Source organism: Palaemon carinicauda, chromosome 24 (assembly GCF_036898095.1).
Source record: "Palaemon carinicauda isolate YSFRI2023 chromosome 24, ASM3689809v2, whole genome shotgun sequence".
Classification (NCBI taxonomy): Eukaryota; Metazoa; Arthropoda; class Malacostraca; order Decapoda; family Palaemonidae; genus Palaemon; species Palaemon carinicauda.
The window spans coordinates 6,770,402-6,792,656 of record NC_090748.1 but is presented as its reverse complement, the minus strand read 5'-3'; the positions used below and the strand labels follow the sequence as shown (position 1 = coordinate 6,792,656).

At 37.9% G+C, this 22,255-nt stretch overlaps 1 protein-coding gene across 7 annotated transcripts in view; it reads left to right on the top strand.

Moving 5' to 3' along the window:
* LOC137618059 (sodium/hydrogen exchanger 9B2-like) overlaps window positions 1-19,090 on the top strand; it is a 161,445-nt gene extending 142,355 nt beyond the window's left edge. For 3 of the 7 annotated variants that reach the window (XM_068348024.1, XM_068348023.1, XM_068348022.1), the window contains exons 13-15: window positions 4,509-4,673; window positions 6,791-6,868; window positions 18,016-19,090. In XM_068348024.1, coding sequence (XP_068204125.1) covers window positions 4,509-4,673; window positions 6,791-6,868; window positions 18,016-18,153 — 381 coding nt within the window. In that variant the 3' untranslated portion in view covers window positions 18,154-19,090. The remainder of the gene's footprint in view (window positions 1-4,508; window positions 4,674-6,790; window positions 6,869-18,015) is intronic. The other 4 variants (XM_068348021.1, XM_068348026.1, XM_068348025.1 and 1 more) reach the window with 4 other exon arrangements.
* The last annotated feature ends 3,165 nt before the right edge of the window (window positions 19,091-22,255 follow it).

Here is a 22,255-nt window from a genome sequence, read left to right as displayed (position 1 = left end):
AAGAGCCTGAAGAGGAAGATTATGATGACCTATAAGGAAATGTTCCTACCTGGCGATTGCCATATTCGTATAATACAAGGGGCGTGCAAATGCTTTGCGGCGTAAATTAACGGGGCGAGACTGTTCGTGCATATCGGAACCTGTTATTCTTTTAACGCTTCTACAAAATATTGGAGAAAAATGGCTCTTGTCTACAGTTTTAAAGGGTGCTCGTCTGCATTTTTATAGGGTTCTCATCTACAGTTTTAAAGAGCTCTCTTTTACAGTTGTAAAGGGCTCTCGCTCGCAGTTTTAAAAGGCTCTCTTCTACCGTAATAAATATTCAAGTCTCACTCAAGCTCGATAGTTTCTTGGAGTGTCTTTTACCTCGCATCCTTGTAAGCTAAGGATGGGGATTTAGGGGAACTAATAGGGCTACCTGCTGAGTCATCAGCAGCCATCACCTAGCCCACCCTGGTCTTAGCTTGGGTGGAGATGGGGCTTGGGCATTGTAACTGTCCCTTGCTTCTGCCATTCATGAGTAGTCTTTAAACCTTTAAACATGACCAATATCAAACGAGAGGAGGCATTGCCGTTCACAAGCCACTGAGCAACAGCTCAACTCACTTGTATTATGATAAAAGTGGTGATTTATAATTCAAACCCTTATTGATATACTACTTGGAGAATCTATTTTTATTTCTAGACAAATCACTGTGCATAAAAGCTACTTAAATGTGATCTGACCAGGCTGTTCTTCACTTAGTGGATCAATGAAATGCTTGGTCTAAGTGTAAGGAAATGTTTAGAGGAGAAAGATATGTTTTCTCTTGATCTATAAGTGGATGACAGAGTTATATTCAATGGTTTAATTTTATAAAGCAATGGCAATCTGTTTACTTTGTTTCATAGAAAGACCTTAGTCTTGTTTATTTGCTATCGGCCTACTGTATGTCAGTTGTACTTGGAGAAACTAGTTCCAAGGTGGTTCTTAAAGTACCGTATCTGCGTATAAGACAACCTTTAGATAAGACGAGGCTGAAAATTAGGGAAAATTTTAATAGTATTAGGTAATATATGTTGTATAAGATGTCTGGTGAATTACAAAACCATCATTTTATAGGCTAGTTTTTGCTGTATCCTTAAAAATCCAAAATAAATCAAAGGCAATATTATATCAGGCTTTTACTAAACACGAATACCATTGTTTTGTTTACATTTTATCACCAATCATAACAAACAAACAAACGAATTTACACATCTGTGTATAGGTTAGCTTTTGCAGCAACAGATATGTTAACAATTATTGGTTATATGATGATGATATTACTATTGTCGTTCTACTTAGTTTTTCCTTAGAAATTCAAAGTACTGTAAATGAAATAAGTGATTTTATATCATGTATTTCCTAAACATACCGCTTAATACAGAAACCATTGTTTTGTTCATGTTTCTTCGCCAATCATAACGAGCAAACAAACACATTTACACATCCAAGTGATAACCGATGATACTAACCACTTCCAGTAACAATGATGTTATTACAAATATTTACCCTATCCCTAGCAATTCCTACATGTCACATGACAGGAAAACAATTTTTTTGTGTTAAGTCAATAATAAAACTACAGCAAATGAAAGTATGATACTGTGATTTTATGGTATTATGATTGTCATAACTTTTTACAAATGATAATTGTACATTCCATTTCCAAAATATTTTTTGTAACTTTAGCTCTAAGTCAGTTTGATTTCTTAACAACTTTGAACTACATCAATTATAAAACACCCTGCAAAAAGATGAAAGTACAAAACTAGTTTTAAATTAAGAGTTATACAAATAAAGGAATCAAACAATTGTGCTGTTGCTAAAATGTTTGATGGGACAGAGAAAATGGTTTGAGATTGGAGGAGTGAGAATGATACGTATCATGATGGATTTTTAATGAAAAATCAATATTATGCCAATCTATATGTTATTACTACCATCATTAACATTACCTTTAAAATTGCTGAAAGGTTAGAGAAGCAGAAAGATGAAGATTGCTGGGAATAATAAAGGAGCTGCAACTTCTCTTAATTTCTATTGGAACTTTCTTTGGAAAGAGTCATAGCAGCAACATAACAAATCATTGAAAATTATCTTTAAGGAACCTGGTTTGCTTATCATAACTGCTGGGGTTTAGATGCTGTAGTAGCTGCTGGTGATGTGGTATATGAATTTTTTTTTTTTTTTTTTTTTTTTTTTTTTTTTTTTTTTTTTTTTTGATAATGTAATTTTAAACAATTTAAGGATTAATCTTTCCTTTTGAATACACTGTTAGGTATATTAATAAGTGATTTGGATGGAGGGCCTGTATTTGGGAATGGGATCTGGGGAATCAAAATTTATTTGAAGGCTTTCTTTTTTTTCTAACCAAGGCAATATGTGAGAGTAAGGGGCTAGATAAGTTTAAATATTTTAGGTCTTTAAATGTCCTATATCTCCTTCACTGACCTTCCATCAGAATATGGGAGTCAGCAATGTGAACATCAAAGAAGGCTGATAAAAATGAACAAAATTATTTCTTCAAACCTCCCCTGATGTTCATATTGCTTCTTCTCCAGAAGCTCGGCTTAAGTGACCATAACCCATAAAATTTTGAAATTTCATGCTTTTCCCATTTTCTGCTCTTCAACTGCACTTGGTAAAGGAAAGAGCATTCTAGCAGTAAGTTGTAACATGCACCATTCTCTTTGTCACCTCAGGTTCTTCAGTCGCCGGCTTCTGGCAAGACCTACTTCAAATTGTTTGCTTGTTACTGTGCATTAAGATGTTTTTCCCTGGTTTACCAAGCAGTTACCAGGTGGAAAGTGCACAGTAACTGTTTCTGGAAGTTAACTATCCACATTCCCTAGGTGTATTACAGGGACAATATTTTGATAAAATTTTTTGTGAAAAAAAATTTCCTTCTCAGTACCTCTCATATGATAGTACTTTGTAATGGTTGTCAATCAAGTTGATAGTGCAAGTGCTAAAGGAAAGTCTGAAACTTTCTTTTTGTTCAAGGGAAAAGCAAAGGAAGGCTAGGCTAGTTGATTGTGACAGGAGTGACGATGATAATGACAAGCCTGCACCTTTAGACATTTCACATAGCCAACTTCCCATAGTAATTGAGGTTCCTAAGCTCTTGACATCACTTGCTTTCTTTGTTAAACTTCAGAGTCTAGTGAATCCACTCGTAAAATGCTAAGTCTGGTCCTTTCTGCTTAACCTAAACTAACTACCAAGCTGAGTCTAGTTTTCAAAGTGTTTCTTTCAGTAAGGGTCTGAAAATTCTCTGTGCATTACAGATTTGAACTCCTCTCGCAGAACCTCAAATTCTAATTCTTTATTTACTTTAGATCCTTTTACTGCTAAACCATTGCATGCCACAACTATATTCCAAAGCAGAAGACTTCGATTAGGTAATCTAGAGCCTAATATCCCTCCATTGTCTGAAGTAAGCACTCCTAAATTATATAGTATTACATAGGTTATACTCACCCGATTTTAATTTAAATGCCCACCTGCTTCCCCACTAACAGTGACGTCAAGGAGACAGACAATTATTTTCAACTTCGAGATGTAGTTAAACATTAATTGCATACCCAAGCCAAGGTTATTGCCATTCACTGCTATATTTCCTCAATTCTATAAAAGAGAGAAAACATTTTTTTAAGTTTTTAGGTAAATGTCTATACGTACTTTAATAGCCAAACTTTGAGAGAGAAGCAGTATGCACACTGGCTTAGTATAGAAATAGCCAATTTTATCATTAGAATCTCATTTCTTCTATTGTAGATCTTGTGTAATTTTTAGTGGAATTTGAGTCATTTATTCATCTAAGTAACACCTCTGGTACTATTATTCTGATAAAAATACCATTATATATCCTTGATGAAAATTAACATTCAATATACAGTAGTTTTAATGTTTATTGAGTACATGACTCCTTTTTTCTGTATATGGCTCTCAGACTTCTTCCTTAAATGTTTTGTGTCCTATAAGTGAACTTGACTAGACATGCATGAGTTTTAGCATCGGTCACTTTTTTATTGGGGATAAAGTAAACTAAAATTCTCTCATTGTTGGATTAACTAAGCTGGAAAGTGATGATGCCAGCATAATGTGAGCATTTTTTTCCAACAGTTTTAGTATCCTCCACAATATTAAACATTTGATGTTCTATTGATTAATTTTGCCCAAATTAATAATGTTATTAAACTTATAAGGGACAATATCTATATCGATATCTTTTATTTATAATCTTATATGTGGTACTTCATGTGCCTCATGGGGTATAAATACAGTATATATGAATGACCCTTATTAAGTCACACAAAATTAACTGTTAGGAAACTTTTGAAGCAATTAAAACTTCTTAAAACTTTCATTAAAGCTACTTATTATGACCATTTCTTAATGCTTTTGTTAAACTACATATGATAGTATTGATTTTCAATGAACATAACAAAATCTAAGTACTGTACGTTATTACTTTTTTCAGGTTGTTGCTATTAACCCTGACACTATTGGATGGGGTCTGCTAATGTTACTGATTTGCCTAACATTACGAGTTATTACATCGTTTATTGTTGTGATGGGAGGAGATTTCAATATTTGGGAACGTCTGTTTATTGCCATTGCCTGGCTCCCAAAAGCAACTGTCCAAGTAAGTTGAATATTATCTGTTTTATTAGTTTTAAATAGAAAGATGATTTTATCTTATTTGATTAACAGCTTGTTCATTACTATGTTTGCTTTACAAGTTTAAAGCTCAAACATATTTTAACTATTTTGTAAGTTCTGAGCTCTCAGTTTATAGCATTGTGTATGATTTAAGATAGTTTTAATTTTATGCAAGAAAATTTTGTGACTCTCCAAAATAAAAGATTTGATAACCTATTCCTCTAATACAAGGATTTTCCCTCTAAAGGTGAAATAAACCTTAGAGATGCACTTACTCATTGCCTCTTGGTTTTGGGGACATGGACAAACATATGGCTCCCTTTGTTATGGTCCATTTTTCTTCTTCTGTACTTAGTTTGTATCTGTGTAGTTCCCTTATGATTTAGAACTTGTTGTTACTGTTATATTTTTTGATATTCAGTTATATATGCTCCATTTTTTAAAGTGCAATTTTATATGGGATGCAGTGTAGAAGGTTGATCCACACATGAGATAGACCAAGAGCAATGACAAAGAATGTTCCCTGATGGATTGGTATGAAGAATATGGCGGAAACAAAGGATGTTCGTTGATAGTTTGTCGTGAGAAATTGTCAGAAAAAATACATGAAGTTCTGTTTATTTTATGTAATTAATATTGCCTTAGTTTTAGGATGTAAAGGTATCTCCTTAATTTGTTAAGGCAAGAGTTTATATTGTGCATAATTGTACAAAGTTAAATTCATTATAAGAATTAATTTGATCAACTTATATTTATAGAGATACTATATAATAATGAATGTGCCATCTTGATGTGTGCTGCTCTATCAGAAGGGTAGAGGAACACCTATTTAGGATGTGTGTTTTAAGGATAGGGATGATGAGAATATACAGTATTGGCTTCCCCATAAGGGATTTCAGTACTATTTTATTGTTTATGTATACAGTAGTTGCAATGTAATACATAAGGCATCCTTTTGTATTGATGTAATTTACACAAATTCCCACACTGATTTTTTTACTGGTTTTAGACCATTCTAGGAGATAAAGGTTAAAGAGGTTACAGTACTGCTTTAACGGTGGTTTTGCTAAATAGTTTCATGTGCAGTATCCTGTTTCACGTATATGAGTTCATTGATGGTAGTTTTGATGAAATGGGGTTTGTGTGTTCTCATCCACTCTTTTTACTCCTTCATACTGGATGATCTTCCATTTTAATCTAAAGTAGTTTCTTTCTTACCATTCTTTCAGAGAAAACAGAGAGCAGGTGGTTTGCTCGTATATATTTCCCATTTTGGCTAATTTCATTGCCACCTCTTTTACGTTTTCTTTTCCTTGAAGATGATGAAATTGGTGTATTTCATTATATTTCCTTTATGTTTGATCTCAGTTATGCTGCCTCCTTTTTACTTCCATTAATATCTGTTTAAATTTCAAGTTAAGTGTCATTATAATCTTTGCTGAAGCACCGGAAACTATTAAGGTCTTTCTCTGGGTTGAAAAATTAGGAATTTATGCAATCATCTTGGTCAGACTCATTTTATAGGTAATTGTGCAGCATGAGACAGTGGTCATCAACAGACTGAGAGGCAAAGAGCATTACTGAGGGTGAGATAACAAAGTAGATACACAGGATATTTTTAACAGATCACAGCCATTACTTTATTAGCCGGAATATATTGTGTTAGAAGTATGATTTTCCCCCAAGAAATTTGGATGCAAACAATTGCATTTCTTTCTGTATAGAGAAGTAATGAAAAGTGAGGTATTTTATGGGGATCAAATATATCAAAGCCTCCATAAATTTGTTTAAATATCTAGATACAGTATTTTCTATTTTGAGGGCTATTTTCTTTAACAAAACCATATATTTTCCACATATAAATGGTATATTGACATGAACACTGTTCATCTTGCTTTCTTTTGTTATGGGGAAGAAAGTTATTTTATAAGATAAAAATCCATACATTAGTTTCTCATAAGGTCTTTCTATGCTGTATTTTTTATAACAAAAATTACCAATACTTTTCAAATACGCCACCTGTAATTTTGACTGTGCCGTGTAATATTTACTTGTCAGAATTCACTTGTATTCATGTTTGAAAATTGTACATTTTTCCAGGCAGCAATAGGATCAAAGGCATTGGACCATGTTCGTTTAACTAATGGCAGCAAGGAAGATATTACACGAGGAGAGCAAGTAAGTCTTTCATATTTGGGGAATGAAAAGATGGCTATATTTGAATATGCTGATTATATGGCAATTTCCTAACAAAGGGATTTTGACGTAGGAAAAATCTATTTCTGGGCGAGAGACCCGTGCCGCCTAGTGAAATGCTCCTTTTACATCATTTCTAAGGTAAAAACTGCTATAAATTTACCAGAGAAAAATTTGTATAGGAATGCTAGGTTGTACCCAGCTCGCTCACCTTAATAAGGTGTTGGTATACTACTGGGGCGTGAATTAATCACAACCAGAGGCCTCGCACCATTTAGATATCTCCTGTCAATATCCCCGAACAGCGAGGTGCCGTTCAACATCCTACTACTACTAGAAATCCCACGGCAGTGACGTCACTCCTTTTATAGCACGCGCTATTTAAGCCTTATTTTGCCTTAAATAACTATGTATCGTGTATTTTTTCTATTATGTAATTCATACGGAAAAAGTGATGGAACCAATCTCGCAATTTCACACCAAACGCGGTTTGAACATGTATTATACATCAACGTTTCACGTGTGTGAATTTCACTGGTTTTTTCTGGATATACCTCAAGATGTCGCACTCCAATGTCACTCCATTTAAGTTTTGAGTTTTGAGATTTTGGAGGGGGCCTTGCTCTTTTTTTGCTTATATTATAACAGTTTTATTTTTCACGACCCCGCGTGGGTCTTTCATGGCGCTCGGCTCCCTCCTATCTCTCTCTCGTTTTGTTCTTAACGCTTTTCAATGAGTCCTCCATACTGATTGTTTCTCGTTATGAACTTTATGGGTATCCACGGTTCACACACCGTATTAAATTTTTATATTGATGAATTTCCTAACAAATGAAATATTGTCATTATTTTAAGTAGTTTCATCTTGTGTTGTTATTTCTTTCTTGGATGCTACCAAAATAATTTAAGTAGTTTAATCTTGTGTTATTATTTCTTGCTTAGATGCTACCAAAATATTTGTGGGCTGAAATAATTTTACAGTTGACCATATGTTCTGTAGATTGTGTCGTTGGAAAGTCCGGGCTTTGAAAAATAAAAACAAGAAAACATGAAATACTTAGGACATTATTAACCCTTTTACCCCCGGGCTCTTTGGAAATTTCCAACCCTTAACCCCCAAGGGGTTATTTTTTTTCCCAGCACATTTTGCAGTATATTTTTTTTCAAATTGCTCTAACAGCCTTAATTTTTGTCATAGAGAGGTCAGGTTGGTCTCATTCTCTTGAAAAATGCCTGAATTTTTTTTAAAAAATATCAAAAATATGAAAAAAAAAAATGTTATAGCAATTTTTTGCAAGGACGTACCGGTACGTCCATGGGGGTAAAGGGATGGGTTTTGTGGAACGTACCAGTACGTCTTTTGGGAGTAAAAGGGTTAAGATTTCTTAGTACCTTATATTGCAAACCAAGGTGGTTTCCAGCAGTACCAATAGGATGCCTCTTAATATGTAAAAGCTTATTTTTAGCAATACACATTTGTTTCTTTCACACAAACCCTTTTGTCATATATAGCTGACATTCACTGTCTCCAAATACTTATCTAGACGCTACAGTCTTTTTTATCTAATAAACACAAAAAAAGTGATAGAAGATCTGCATGTGTGCAGTCTGGATCTGAAGGTTCACAGCAGACCACTGCCTTTCTTTTCCTATAGACTGCAATGAATTAACAAGACTTTAAAAGGGAAAATTTTCAGTTTTAAGTGTTATGGTTTTGTATAAAAACAATCAATTCATTGTACAGAAAAATTTGGCAATAAGAAAGATAGTGGATCATGAAATAGGTTATTGAATTGGAATTTTCAATATTAAACTTAGCCGGTGATTATATAAGCTGCAGCTCTGCTGCCCGACAGAAAAACTCTACGTTCAAAATACGCCAGCGATCGCTATGCAGGTAGGGGGTGTTCATCAACAGCGCCATCTGTCGAGCAGGTATTCAGTACTCAAAGTAAACACAGAACTCAATTTTCTCTCTGTCGTGCCACCGGCAAGACCTACTAAATTCGCTAGTTGCTTACTGGATTGGTTTTCACATATTTGGTAAAGTACACATTTCTAGTTTTGAGCTTTCGCTATGCAGGTGTTTTATCTTCATCTCAAAACTTGAACTCGTTTTGGATAGATTTAATTATGGTGACAAAGAGAGTATGGACTCTCTTTCACTTTTAAATGGCCGACCCTTCCCTTACACGGAAGTGTGTTTAGGTTTTTAGTAATTTTGCTTAACACATTATAGATCTATATATTTTATATCTCTCCGCCTTTATTAGGCCTCTTCGATTAACTTTCCATTTATTATAAACATATAAAAATAAATTTTTATGTTTTGTTTATATGCGACCTTTCCTGATAGTAGGCGGTCCTAACTTGGAACCGAAGTTAATCAACGTTGAGCCCGTTATATCGTATTTAGCCTTTAAAGAATTTAAAACCTTTTAAATTTAATGTTTTATGAAAGAATTTCTTTGATAGTCTTCGTACTGTTTTCAAAGATGAACTAACGTTTAGTTTTTTAGTCTACGCAGTTGTTGACGTTCAGGACGTTCAACATGCGCTCTATCGTTACGATAGAGAGAGAGTGTATCACGGTTTCACTTTGCAGTAAGAGTAAATCGATTCTGACGTTTCGTTCATTCTTTCTTAGCTTAAATGTTTTATCTTCTAAATTAAAGGAACTTTTTATTTGGAAAACCTTTCAGTTTTTTCCTTTAGTCAAATAACATGTTTTTTTTTTGACGATATATAATTGGGCTCTTCTCTTAGGTGCGAAATCAAGAGAGAGAGAGATAGAGACGGAGGGAGAGAGAGGAGAGAAAACGTTCCGTTCAAGCGGGTAACGTTGTTCTCGTGTTACTCTCGTCCCTAGTCTCTGTACGGGGAGGAAGGTAAAACGTTTCTAGGGTTTTATTCTTGTCCCCAGGCTATGTGCGGTGAGAGATTGTAAACGTAGTTTATTTGAACTAGTGTTTAGTCTCTTTCCCAGCCACTGAATTTTTTATCTTTATATATGTTTTCTGTTTTTTGCTAGTATTAATGAGCTGCATTATACGACTGATTTCGCAATTACTACCTTTTAATGAAGGGTAGAATTGCGTGTTTTAGGTAGAAATCAGTAAAAGTTTCGATTTCAGTGAACTAAGTGCAAAACAGAAAATCGATAAAGTGATATGCGCAAAGTGTTACAGTGTTGCGTCCGAGGGTTCGTCTGTTCGTGCCTGTCGTTCACCTAGTCCGGGACCTCTTGCAAGCTCCCAAGCCCAGGGGAGAAGTAATGTCGAAAGACTTATGGGTTCAAGAGGCCTTGATCAACGAACAGACGTTTTTCCCTCCGTGGTTTCGGGCGTATCTACCCAAGATCGCCCCACCTACACAAAGACGAGAGAGCCCATTTATTTCTCGTCTGCGGAAGAGGTTTCTCGTAAGAAACCATGGACCAAGGTCTCGCGGCTTATTAAGCGCAAGTCGGTCCCTTCCGCGCAAGTCCAACGGCCCAGTTGTAGCCACTGGGTCAGTTCGGACTCGCTGCAGTCTTCCGACGACTGCTCACCTCCTAAGAGAGGCAAAGCGGTACCGCATCAGGCAGTCACACCGTCTGTTGCCGCACCTGCTCTTGTAGACCCTAGTGGTCTTTGCTGCAGACCATACAGTCTCAGTTATCGTCATTGATGCAGGACTTTCGTGCGGAGAAGGTTGACACCAACCTCTAGCCTACAACCAACCACGGTTGTGCGTCCTGTGGACGCTGAGGCGACCTTCTGCCGCACTCCAGCTGAGAGAGTCCCGCCACCCATGCGTTCCAGTGTACCCTGCCAGCCGCATGTTGACGTTCAGTGACGCACGGAACCTTCCGTTGACGTTCGCGAGGTACAACAACAGTCGAAGTTGTTTTGTTTTGACGCGGTGCGTCAACCTCCGCATTCTAGAGTTGTTTTGACTGCTCAGTCTAGACAGTCAAAGCAGTCTCGAGTGGACACTGTACGTCCTCACGCACCTGTTGTGGTTGACAGTTCAGTTGTTGACAGTTCACAGACTGTCAAGCAGTTACATGACGTTGCCTTCTGGTCTGCTACTAATGCTCCAGTGAGAGACTCACGGAGGTAACCTAGCTTTTATCGGACAAGGTTCCTGTAGATGAGGAAGTTGCTGTTTTCCCTCCTACTGATATTCCCTTGAGGACTCTGTCAGATGGAGAGGAGCCTTAAGCTGCTTAGCCTCCTATGGACTTTAATTAAATCATGATGATTTTTTTTAAGGATCTTCGTCCGGATCTTGTAACTGCTGCTCCTCGTTCGCCTAAACGTCAGAACTTTCACTAGGCCTAGCTACTTCGAAGCCGTTGTTTTTAAGCTAGTGCTCTCTCGCTCTCCTAGAGAGCGTTACGTTGGCTAGGCGACTGGTTTTTGCACCAGGAGGAGTTTTTAGGGATACAGCCTTTGATTTCCCTTCTTTTAAACTGGCTTATAGAGCGAGAGTCTGATATGACACGAGAGAAGTTCTCGGCTTGGGAGTTCATGCCTCTGCCCAGATAGACTTCTCAATTCTGGTAGACTCGCCCTGGCGCCTAGCCAGGAGACACTCCAAGTTGTTTACAGGTCAACTTCTCAGCTTTTGTCAAGCCTTTGAAGTTTTGCTGTACTATTATGTCACACATAACAAGGCTTTCAGGGATGGTAAACGGTTCCGCCTCAGTCGCTAACCCCGTCTGTTGCCACACCTGCTCCCGTAGACCCTAAATGGGCTTTGCTGCAAGCCATGCAGTCCAAGCTTGCGTCCTTGATAGAGGACTTAAATGCGGAGAAGAACCTTCTGGCCAACAACCTTCCAACCGGTCGGTTGTGCGCCCTGTTGACGCTGAGGTAACCTACTCGCGTCTGCCAGTTGAGGTGGTTCCTCCTCCTGGCCAACAACCTTCCAACCGGTCGGTTGTGCGCCCTGTTGACGCTGAGGTAACCTACTCGCTCCTGCCAGTTGAGGTGGGTCCTCCTCCTGGCCAACAACCTTCCAACCGGTCGGTTGTGCGCCCTGTTGACGCTGAGGTAACCTACTCGCGTCTGCCAGTTGAGGTGGTTCCTCCACCGATGCGACCCAGTGTGGGTTGCCATTCGCACGTTGACGTTAAGCGACGCTCGGAGGTGGTTGTTGATGTTCAGGACGTTCAACAACCAGCAGAGGTGACTTGTTGTGACGCAGTGCGTCAACCTCAGCAACCCGGTAGGGTGTTGACTGCACAACCCAGACGGTCTAGACAGTTTCGGGTTGACGCTGTACTTCCTCGCGCACCCATGGTTGTTGACAGTTCACAGACTGTGCAGCAGTTCCATGATATTGCGTCCGGCTCCGTCACGCATCCACCAGTGCGACCGGATTCAGCGAGTCAGACGTTGCCCACTCCGTTGCCGTTTCCTCATCAGTTTTCGGATGAGGAACCCTCTGATGAGGACGTTGCTGAACAAGACGATCAGCCCCCAGCCCTGCTATCCATCCAGAAGATGCTGAAGAAGGAACGCTGCTCAGTCAGGCTGTGGATGAGTCTGGTAGGGACACTGTCATCCGTGGACCAATTTGTGTCACTAGGAAGACTACACCTCCGTCCTCTTCTATACCATCTAGCTTTTCACTGGAAAAAGGACAAGACGCTAGAAGCGGTCTCGATCCCGGTTTCCGGAAAGGTAAAGTCTTGTCTGACTTGGTGAAAGGACTATATCAACCTTAGAGAGGGTCTTCCCCTGACTGTTCAGACTCCCAACCACGTTCTCTTCTCGGACGCATCGGACGTAGGCTGGGGTGAGACATTAGACGGTCGGAAATGCTCGGGATTATGGAACTCGAGTCAAAGGACAATGCATTTCAACTGCAAGGAGCTACTGGCAGTACATCTGACCTGGAAAAGCTTCAGGTCTCTCCTTCAAGGCAAAGTGGTGGAGGTGAACTCTGACAACACCACGGCTTTGGCGTACATCTCCAAGCAAGGAGGGACCTACTCTCTGACGTTGTATGAGATCGCAAGGGACCTCCTCACCTGGTCAAAAGGTCTAGACATATCACTAGTAACGAGGTTCATCCAAGGCAACTTGAATGTCATGGCAGATTGTCTCAGTCAGAAGGGACAAATAATTCCAACAGAATGGACCCTACCACAAGGATGTATGCAAGAGACTTTGGGCCACCTGGGGCCAGCCAACCATAGATCTCTTCGCAACCTCAATGACCAAGAGGCTCCCAATATTTTGCTCACCAACCCCGGACCCAGCAGCAGTTCATATAGATGCCTTTCTACTAGATTGGTCACATCTAGATCTATATGCATTCCCTCCGTTCAAGATTGTCAATAAGGTACTGCAGAAGTTCGCCTCTCACGAAGGGACAAGGTTGACGCTAGTTGCTTCCCTCTGGCCCGCGAGAGAATGGTTCACCGAGGTACTTCGATGGTTAGTAGACGTTCCCAGAACACTTCCCCTAAGGGTGGACCTTCTACGTCAGCCACGCGTAAAGAAGGTACACCAAGGCCTCCACGCTCTTCATCTGACTGCCTTCAGACTATCGAAAGACTCTCGAGAGCTAGAGGCTTTTCGAAGGAGGCAGCCAGAGCGATTGCTAGAGCAAGGAGAACATCCACTCTTAGAGTCTACCAATCGAAGCGGGAAATCTTTCGAAACTGGTGCAAGTCAGTATCCGTATCCTCGACCAGTACCTCTGTAACTCAAATAGCTGACTTCCTCTTATATCTGAGGAAAGAACGATCTCTTTCAGCTCCCACTATCAAGGGTTACAGAAGCATGTTGGCATCAGTCTTCCGTCACAGAGGCTTAGATCTTTCCAACAATAAAGATCTACAGGACCTCCTTAAGTCTTTTGAGACCACGAAGGAGCATCGTTTGGTTACACCTGGTTGGAATTTAGACGTGGTACTAAGATTCCTTATGTCAGACAGGTTCGAACCGCTACAATCAGCCTCCCTGAAAGATCTCACCTTAAAGACTCTTTTCCTGGTATGCTTAGCCACAGCTAAAAGAGTCAGTGAGATTCATGCCTTCAGCAAGAACATCGGATTCTCATCCGAAATGGCTACATGTTCTACAACTTGGTTTTCTAGCCAAAAACGAGCTGCCTTCTCGGCCTTGGCCAATATTGTTCGATATTCCAAACTTATCGTATGGTTGGAAATGAACTATAAAGAGTCTTATGCCCTGTAAGAGCTCTTAAGTTCTATTTAAAACGAACTAAACCTTTACGAGGCCCGTCTGAAGCTTTATGGTGTTCAGTTAAGAAACCATCTTTGCCTATGTCAAAGAATGTTTTATCCTTTTTTATCAGACTGTTAATACGAGAAGCTCATTCCCATCTGAATGAGGAAGACCAAGCTTTGCTGAAGGTAAGGACACACGAAGTTAGAGCTGTCGCAACTTCCGTGGCCTTTAAACAAAATAGATCTCTGCAAAGTATAATCGACGCAACCTATTGGAAAAGCAAGTCAGTGTTCGCGTCTTTTTATCTTAAGAATGTCCAGTCTCTTTACGAGAACTGCTACACTCTGGGACCATTCGTAGCAACGAGTGCAGTAGTGGGTGAGGGCTCAACCACTACAATTCCCTAATTCCATAACCTTTTTAATCTTTCTCTTGAAATGTTTTATTATTGTTTTTGGGTTGTCCGGAAGGCTAAGAAGCCTTTTGCATCCTACTTGTTTTGGCGGGTGGTCAAAGTCATTTCTTGAGAAGCGCCTAGATTAGAGGTTTTGATGAGGTCCTGTTGTATGGGTTGCAACCCTTGATACTTCAGCTTCTAGGAGTCGCTCAGCATCCTAAGAGGATCGCGAGGCTCAGTAAGGAAGACGTACTTAAAAAAAGGCAGAGTAATTGTTCAAGTCGACTTCCTTACCAGGTACTTATTTATTTTATGTTTGTTATTTTGAATAACTGCTAAAATGAAATACAAAATACTTAGCTCATAATAATGTAAACAATTAATGCTGGTCTCTACCCACCCCCCTGGGTGTGAATCAGCTTATATAATCACCGGCTAAGTTTAATATTGAAAAATGTTATTTTTATTAGTAAAATAAATTTTTGAATATACTTACCCGGTGATTATATATTAAAGGACCCTCCCTTCCTCCCCAATAGAGACCCAGTGGACCGAGGAGAAAATTGAGTTCTGTGTTTACTTTGAGTACTGAGTACCTGCTCGACAGATGGCGCTGTTGATGAACACCCCCTACCTGCATAGCGATCGCTGTCGTATTTTGAACGTAGAGTTTTTCTGTCGGGCAGCAGAGCTGCAGCTTATATAATCACCGAGTAAGTATATTCAAAAATTTATTTTAGTAATAAAAATAACATTTTTCATTAGCAACTTGAATTTTTTTGGTAAATCATAGCTCCTTTTTGTTTCAAAACTTGAATGTGAAACTAACTCAATGGTCTCTTGATTTCAATATTCAATGGGGATGTGGGATTCACTGTAAACTAGAGTAATTTATATAATAACTAGCGCATCAACATTGAAAAATGCATTACTAGTTTTTCATGAAGGGCTTTCAACTATATAATGATACAAAGAAATTTATAATTTAGGAATTCCTCGTAAATGCATCCTAAACACTTGACAGTAAAACTATAACCTATCACCCATTACAATGAAATTTCTCATGGAAGTTAATACATACTATAATTTAAATCAAAATTTAAGAATTTTGATTACCAGAAAATGTTTTATTCAACTTCTATAATAATACAGTGTATATATATATATATATATATATATATATATATATATATATATATATATATATATATATATATATATATATACATATATATATATATATATATATATATATATATATATATATATATATATATATATATATATATATATATATATATATATATATATATATATATACACACAATATATTGATTAATTAAATAGGAAATTTATTCAGCTTTTAATTGCTATCTATAATGCATTCTACCATTATTTATTAGTTATTTATTATGCCAAATGGCAGAGAAGGTATGCTTATGGAAAGATGCTCTTAGACCATCTTTTACACAAGAATTTTATGAGTATAATCGATATTTTTTTTTAATTTTACAAGTGCAATAGACATTTTCTTTTAGCCTTGTTTGTGCGTTTGCAAATAATTGCAATTTTCATGTTGCATATACCTTTTGAAAGGGCTCAATATCTAGTTTCATGCAGTACAAAAAAATATTATTTCAACATTTCTATATATAAGAAAACTTAATCATTAATTTAATTGCATCAAGATAAAATGTATTGCTTGTCTTTGCTATATGATAGCTATTTTTTTCTGACTAAAATTATATACAGTATTTTATGGATGAATTATGTAAAAAATATATTCAGCTTTTCATTGCAATCTTTATTTTCTTTCTAGCATAATCCATGACTTATTTATTATGCAAAATGGCAAAGAAGGTACGTTCATGATAACATGCGCTTAGTACATCTTTTTCACTGGAAGTTTACGAATGCATCAATATCTTTTGTTCTAGCACCATTTGTGCATTCCCAAGTAAATGCAATTATGTTTCATATACCATTTGAAAAGTTATTCTTTGCATTTTTACATGGTGATAAAAAATTAAGAATATCAATTTCAGTACGGTATAAAGAATTTTATCGTAAATTTAGTTGCGAAAGAGGAAAGTGTATTCTGTCTGTGCTATGATTGCTCTTTTTTCTCTACTGATGTATTATATAGAAATTTTATTCACCTTTCCATTGAAATCTCAACTTTTTGCATAGTGTTATTCATTACAGATTTATTACACAAAATAACAGAATAGATATGCTCACTGCCAAAGTGCTCAAGTCATTTTTTTTACTAGTAATTCTAAACTATTGCTATTATTTTTATTATTATTATTATTATTATTATTATTATTATTATTATTATTATTATTATTATTATTACTAGAATAGTGTGCCAGAGTGTACTTACAAGCAAGAAAACTCTAACCCAAGACAGTGGAAGCACTACCCAAAACTAGAGGGCAATGGTTTGATTTTTTAGTGACCCTCTCCTAAAAGAATTACTTACCATAGCTAAAGTGTCTCTTCTACCCTTACCAAGTGGAAGGTAGCCACTGAAATATTACATTGAAATAATTATCCCCTTGTAAAGAAGAATTTAATGTGTAAAGAATAGCCCAAACTATTTGGTGTATGTTCAGGCAAAGGAAAAATGAGCCATAATCAGAGAAGGATGCAATGTAATACTATCTGGTCAGTCAAAAGACCCAATAATTCTCTAGCCTAGTATCTGAACAGGTGGCTGGTACCTTGGCCAACCTGTCTTGGATAACATTTTCTAGCTGTCTTTGTGCATTTGCAAATAATTGCAATTGTCATGTTTCATTTATGATTTGATAGGGCATTCTTTTAATTTTTACATGGTTTCAAAGAAATTTTAGAATATCTACATTTTGATGTTAGGAATTTTATTATATGAAAATTATAATTTATTGCCTTTCTTTATTTCTAACAGTACATATCAGTTTTATATTTGTCCTATAGAAAATCTATTCAGCTTTCTAATGTAGTTTCTTTCTGTATTAATTTCTTAGTTACGTGATCAAACGTCAGCGTTTCCCCGTCAAATATTTACCATTTTGAAATCAAATACTGTTCCTTATCCAACAAATTTATATCAAAATCATTGGTACAGCATAACAGATCAGCTATTTCTATATAATTATCTTATAGAATAAAGTCCTCCAACATATCTACATTTTTCAGTAATATTTTTTTAGATTATCTCACGTTATTTGCAAAAGAATGAAGCACACTGCCATTGGAAACATGATGCAACTGATCAGTTTCAGCTGATGCATCACCAACAACATTAAACAGCTAAGAGAAATTTATGAAATGGAACCTTCTCCACAAAATGAAAACAAGGTTGCTTAGAAGTTCTTACTTTAGTGAGAGAGGGGAAAGTAAAGAAAAGATGAATATTTTTTTGTTGGGTAAAAGTCAATAAACTGAGCTTCTGGAGAAGTAATAGGAACTTCAAGGAAGGTTCTTAGAAGTATTATAATGATTGTATGTGTGTGAACGTGTAAGTACTGTTTATCAATCTGCTGTAATGATTTCAGGTTGTTACTATAGCAGTGATGGTGATTTTAGTGACTGCACCTATAGGTGCCGCAGCAATAAAACTTACTGGTCCGAAGCTCCTTGCAAAAATACCTAGTGTCCAACGATCTCCTGATGATCCAGAAACAACAGTTTAGCATAACTATGGTCTTTCTTTTACTACTTTTTTTATTGATTATTTATATGTGGAACAGTGCAATATAAAAATGTGATTAGGTTTTATACTCAAGTTTTTTTCTGTGTCATAGGTTAGAAAAAATGTATGCTTGCTACCTTAGTTGTACTGTAATTATGTTTTTAGTTGCTTAATTGCTGTTTATTGATGACAAGGAAGGTTGTAAAAATACTGGTATAGTATAATATCTGCAGACATCAATCAGAAAGCAAAATTAGTTGATATTACCCTAGTAACCAGTCAAGGTTCTCCACATCTATAGGATCACTTTTTTGTTACTCATGCAGAAATTAATGAAAAATATAGCTTTCAGTAGCTTTCAGTAGTTCTGAAATTTTTACTTTTTTAAGATTTTACAAGTTGATATGTGAAATAAGGGAATGAATGTCTCACTTCTAGATTCTTGCAACATTTTAACTAAAATTTTTGTCTTTTACCAGTTTTATTTCTTCAAAATTTTTTTTGCTTATGTGTTATGAATATTTTCTTTTAATAGTCAGTTCTATATTTGAGTTTAATGGCAGGATCAATTTAAGAAAAAATAATTATAGCTTAAATTTTCTTAAATAACCAGAGAAGTTCCTTTGTTTACATGTTGTATTTTTTTCATTGAAAAATGCATTAATAATGAAGATGAATGTAGGGTAATACTTTTATCCTTTATCAAATTTTATAATTCTATTGACATTCAAATGGGAATCTTTTTTAGTTTTACAGACTGCGTGTTTTTAATCAATGCAACAAAAATAATGGGCATATCCATTCCCATAAATTTTCCCTATATACTGTAGGATGAAAGGAGTTCATTCACTCATGGACAATTTAATGGTGGCTTAGATAACCGGCATTTCATGTGATAGCTTGAACTTTAAAGGGATTTTGACGAAGGAAAAATCTATTTCTGGGGAGAGACCTGTGACGCCCAGTGAAAAGGTCCTTCTTTACACTTTTCTGATATAAATCTTCCAAATATACCAGAGAAAGATAAAAGCACGGAATGCAGAGGTTACTACCCTCGCGCGAGCACCTTGTGGGTGTCGTGTATAAAGCAGGGGCGTGTGAAAACCACTATTCACAGGCTGTCTTCCATTTAGATAATTCCTTCATCAAAGGGAAGGGCCGTAACAGAGGCCCTAGCAACCACACTTGGACCACGCCACCGACACCTAACACGAGCGCCCTCTAGGACATCCTTCTGCAAGAACATATGGCTTGGCAAGGAAAGGGTGGGTCCGTACAAAATAACCAGGAAGGGTTTCACCGGGCGTCACAGGTCTCTACCCAGAAATAGATTTTTCCTTCGTCAAAATCCCTTTTCTGGGTCGACCTGTGACGCCTGGTGAAAATGTACCAGAGAATGCCTTCCAAGCCCAATAAAGTAATAACATAATGAGGAGAATACAAACACCATGTAAGAAATTAATATAATAAAATAATGTAAGTAAACATAAAATTACAAACTAGCCAAAGGACATAGTGAACGTAAGGCTAAATAAATATGAAGACAAGGAAACATCCGAGTGTCCAAACGCAAAAGGCATCAAATCTTACATGTCTAAGCATATCTAAACATTAAAGTAACGGTAAATACAGTAACAGTTAAACCATAGGAATTAAACATGGTAAATATCTTAGGGTTAACGAACCACCCAGGAGAGTGGCGACGTAGTGTGAGTGGCGGGTAGGAGGGAGAAGAGAAGAGATGGAAGAAAGGAAGAACAAGAGATTAATGGGGAGAGATAAGACTCCCAGCTGCAACCGTTTGGTATTTAAGGGCCTGTAAGTTCTTTAGATAGTGGCGTTTGAAAACCATAGGAGATTTCCAACCCGTATATTTTTTAAGGTCATCAAAGTCCATGTTCTGGAAGTAATTGATGGAGGTAGCTACTGACCGTATATCATGAGCATGGGGAAATGATTCCGGATTAGCATGTTTAATGAAGTAGAGGATTTGTTGTCTGATACCTTGAATGGAAATAGTACCTCCTTATTCCCTGATAAACAAGGGGCCAGACGAGCGGGTGGCAGTTCTAGCTAAAAAGGCCCTGAGAGTAGTGACTGGACACAGAGAAGTATCCTGGGGAAGAGGAATAATCTTCCAAGGGGGCCACCTATTTTGCGGATCCTCATTTTTAGCTAGGAAAGCTCTGTCCAGAGAAAGGAGTACTTCGCCTGAAGGGAGGAAATCTATGTCTTCCGAGTTTCGTGAGAGAGCTGCTAGTTCTGAGATTCTAGCACCTGAGGCCAAAGCCGTTAGTAATAAAGTCTTCCTAAGAAGAGTGATATAAGAGCAGGATTCATTGTCCGTGTCTGACGCAAGTTTGAGGACATCATTCAGAGACCAATAGACCTTTTGTGGACGAACCGAAGGTCGAAGCCTAGCACACGCTTGTGGAATAGATGAGAAATAGGAATCAGTTAGGTTAATGTTAAACCCAACAAGGAAGATTTCCTTCAAAGCTGACTTGATGGTGGTTATAGTGCTAGCTGCTAGGCCTTTGTCAAATAGGAACCTAAAGAAAGAGATGGCTAAATTCGGAGACATACGAGTATGGTCTGAATTCTTTAGGAAATCTGCTAGTTTCTTAACGGCCGAATCATATTGACGAATTGTCGAGTCCCTTTTGTTTGATTCGATGAAGAGAACATTTTCCAGGTCAATGTTTGCGTCTCTACGAGCTGCAAACTTCATGAAGTCCACAAAGTTAGGGTTTTGGCTATCCTTGAGGAATCTTACACAGTCTGAGTTTGGACTACTTGGGTCAGTTTGGGGAATGGGATCCGGAAGGGACGGAGTTTCAACTCGAGGAGGAGAGGAAACCAACTGCTCTTTGGCCAGTGAGGTGCTACTAAAGCCACTGCCCCTCGGAAGGAGCGTAGTTTGTGTAAAACTTTCATTAGAAGATTCACTGGGGGGAATAGGTAAATCTTCTTCCAATGGTTCCAATCCAGGGTTAATGCGTCCATGGCATAAGCTTGAGGGTCCAGGTTTGGGGTCACATAACAAGGAAGTTTGTGATTCATCTGAGTTGCGAATAGATCTACCTGGAGGCCCGGAACCAGCCTGAGTATCCACCGGAATGAATTTATGTCTAGAGACCATTCTGACTCCAGTGGTTTCGTCCTGGATAGTGAGTCCGCTATCACATTCTGGACTCCTGCTAGGTGAGTTGCTGACAGGAACCAGTTCTTTTCTGTTGCCAAGGCGAAGATAGTGACCAGGACCTGATTCAGGTTGGGTGACTTGGATCCTCCTCTGTTGACGCAGTGTACTACGGCTGTGCTGTCTAACACTACTCTGATGTGGGTCGACCTCTGAGGAGAGAGTCTCTTCAGGGTCAAGAACACTGCCATGGCTTCGAGAACATTGATATGGAAGTGTTTCATGGCGGGTGACCAAGAGCCCTGAAACATCTGATGTTCGGAGTAACCCCCCCATCCACTCAGAGACGCGTCTGTATGAATTGTCACTTGTGGAGGTGGGAATTGTAGAGGAACCGATTTGGAGAGGTTCCTCGGTTTGGACCATGGGCGTAGTCTCATTTTCAAGACAGAGGGGATCTTCGAGACCTTGTCTCTTAAAGGTACTGTAGCTCTCTTTCTCCAAACTTGATTGATGTCTTTAAGTTTGGCTTTTAATAGGAGATCTGTTACTGAAGCAAATTGGAGAAGGCCGAGGATTCTTTCTAAGGCTCTTCTGGACACCTGTTTGTGTTTGAGAAAATTCCTGATCTTGGAAGCTATTTCTCTTACCTTTTTGAAAGGAAGGGATAGCTTGTGCTTTGAAAGGTCCCACTGAATGCCTAACCATTCGAAGTGGCCTGATGGTTGCAGGCGGGACTTTTGGAGATTGACCCGAAATCCCAGGTTGTTGAGAAATCGAAGTACTTCCTTCGTAGCTCTGTTGCCTTCTATGGCCGACCGGGCCCAAATGAGCCAACTGTCCAGATAAGCAATGATCTGTATCCCTTGGTTCCTGAGTTGTTCTAACACTGTCTCTCCCAGTTTCGTGAATATCCTGGGAGCAATGTTGAGGCCGAAGGGCATGACTTTGAACGCAAAGG